The 1,116-nt window shown below is 54.3% G+C and overlaps 1 protein-coding gene across 1 annotated transcript; it reads left to right on the plus strand.

The window, feature by feature from the left end:
* Positions 1-20: 20 nt before the first annotated feature.
* On the plus strand, positions 21-1,005 carry H310_09029 (hypothetical protein; the record flags this gene model as incomplete). The annotated part of the gene is made up of 6 exons (XM_008874986.1): positions 21-25; positions 144-197; positions 245-313; positions 367-432; positions 482-559; positions 612-1,005. 6 exons carry the CDS (start codon positions 21-23, stop codon positions 1,003-1,005), a joined length of 666 nt encoding a protein of 221 aa, XP_008873208.1.
* Between the last annotated feature and the right edge of the window lie 111 nt (positions 1,006-1,116).

The following is a 1,116-nucleotide window of genomic DNA, read 5'->3' on the forward strand; positions in this document are numbered from 1 at the left end:
AAACATGGAAGACTGAGTGCATGAAGTAGAGCTTCGAAGTCAACCAAGGAGCAAGAAAGCAGTCCAAGTGAATCGGACACCCCAAAGACATCGTACGTCAGGCAGCACCTGACCTCTTCAACACTCTGAACCACTTGCCACAGCCCTGAAAAGGCTAAACAGCGCCCAACGACGAAGACAACGAGTTCTGCAAAGCGGTACATGAGATCGTCAAACAATGTGGGTTCATTGCAAGCGTGTGTAGACCCAAAAAAACTGTCGACTCGAGTGACGACAAAGCACATGCCAAGGCGTCACCTCAAAAGCAAACCTCGTAAGACATCCTACCTTGGTACCTTCTCTCCTCCAACGAACTACCTTACGTAGAAAGCACAAACGATCGAAGCGACGGACGTCGTCGACGGCCGGGTCGGACGAGTCGCATCCCTCGCCGTAACTTTGGTCCTGTCGATTTGGGCTGAATCTAATTCATATCCCCCAGGCGAAAGGCAAAGAAGAAACCGACCGACTCCGACGAGACCTCGAGTCCAGTGCGACGATCGAAATCCACCAAGTCACGGTGCGTAGTCGCCCTCACTTGTGTCACGATTGCAACGCCGTGGCGTCTATAGCAAGTCCAAAGGCTCGGACGACGCATCGATGTCGTCAACGAGCAGCGTTCTCTCCTCTCCTCGCAAGGCGTTCCAGCGCGGGAAACCATCCCGGAAGATGAAGCGCGTGATGTACCAGTCTGACGACGACGACTCCAACGCACCGTCATCGGGAATGAGTGTGTCGGACATGCGGAAGTTCAAGGAGCGGGCCAAGACCAAATCGAAGAAGAAATCGCACAAACATCGCCGCGATTCCAGCACCGACTCGAACGAGTCGGACGCCGAGTACTTTCAGCAAATGAAGGACTCGCTGCGCAGGGCGTTTGACTTTTTTGACGTGGATTACAGCAACTCGATTGGTGGGGCTGTCCAAACAAGCCATGGTGGTGGGCTGAGTGGAGTACGTAGATAAGGACGAGCTCGGGCACATCCTGCGCGCCGTGGGCGACGATGTGACCGTCGACGAGCTTCACGAGATCATGCTGCAAGTCGACACGGACGCGAGTGGCCAAATCGAATTTGA

The sequence above is a fragment of the Aphanomyces invadans genome (assembly GCF_000520115.1).
Source record: "Aphanomyces invadans strain NJM9701 unplaced genomic scaffold supercont1.19, whole genome shotgun sequence".
Taxonomy (NCBI): Eukaryota; Oomycota; class Saprolegniomycetes; order Saprolegniales; family Verrucalvaceae; genus Aphanomyces; species Aphanomyces invadans.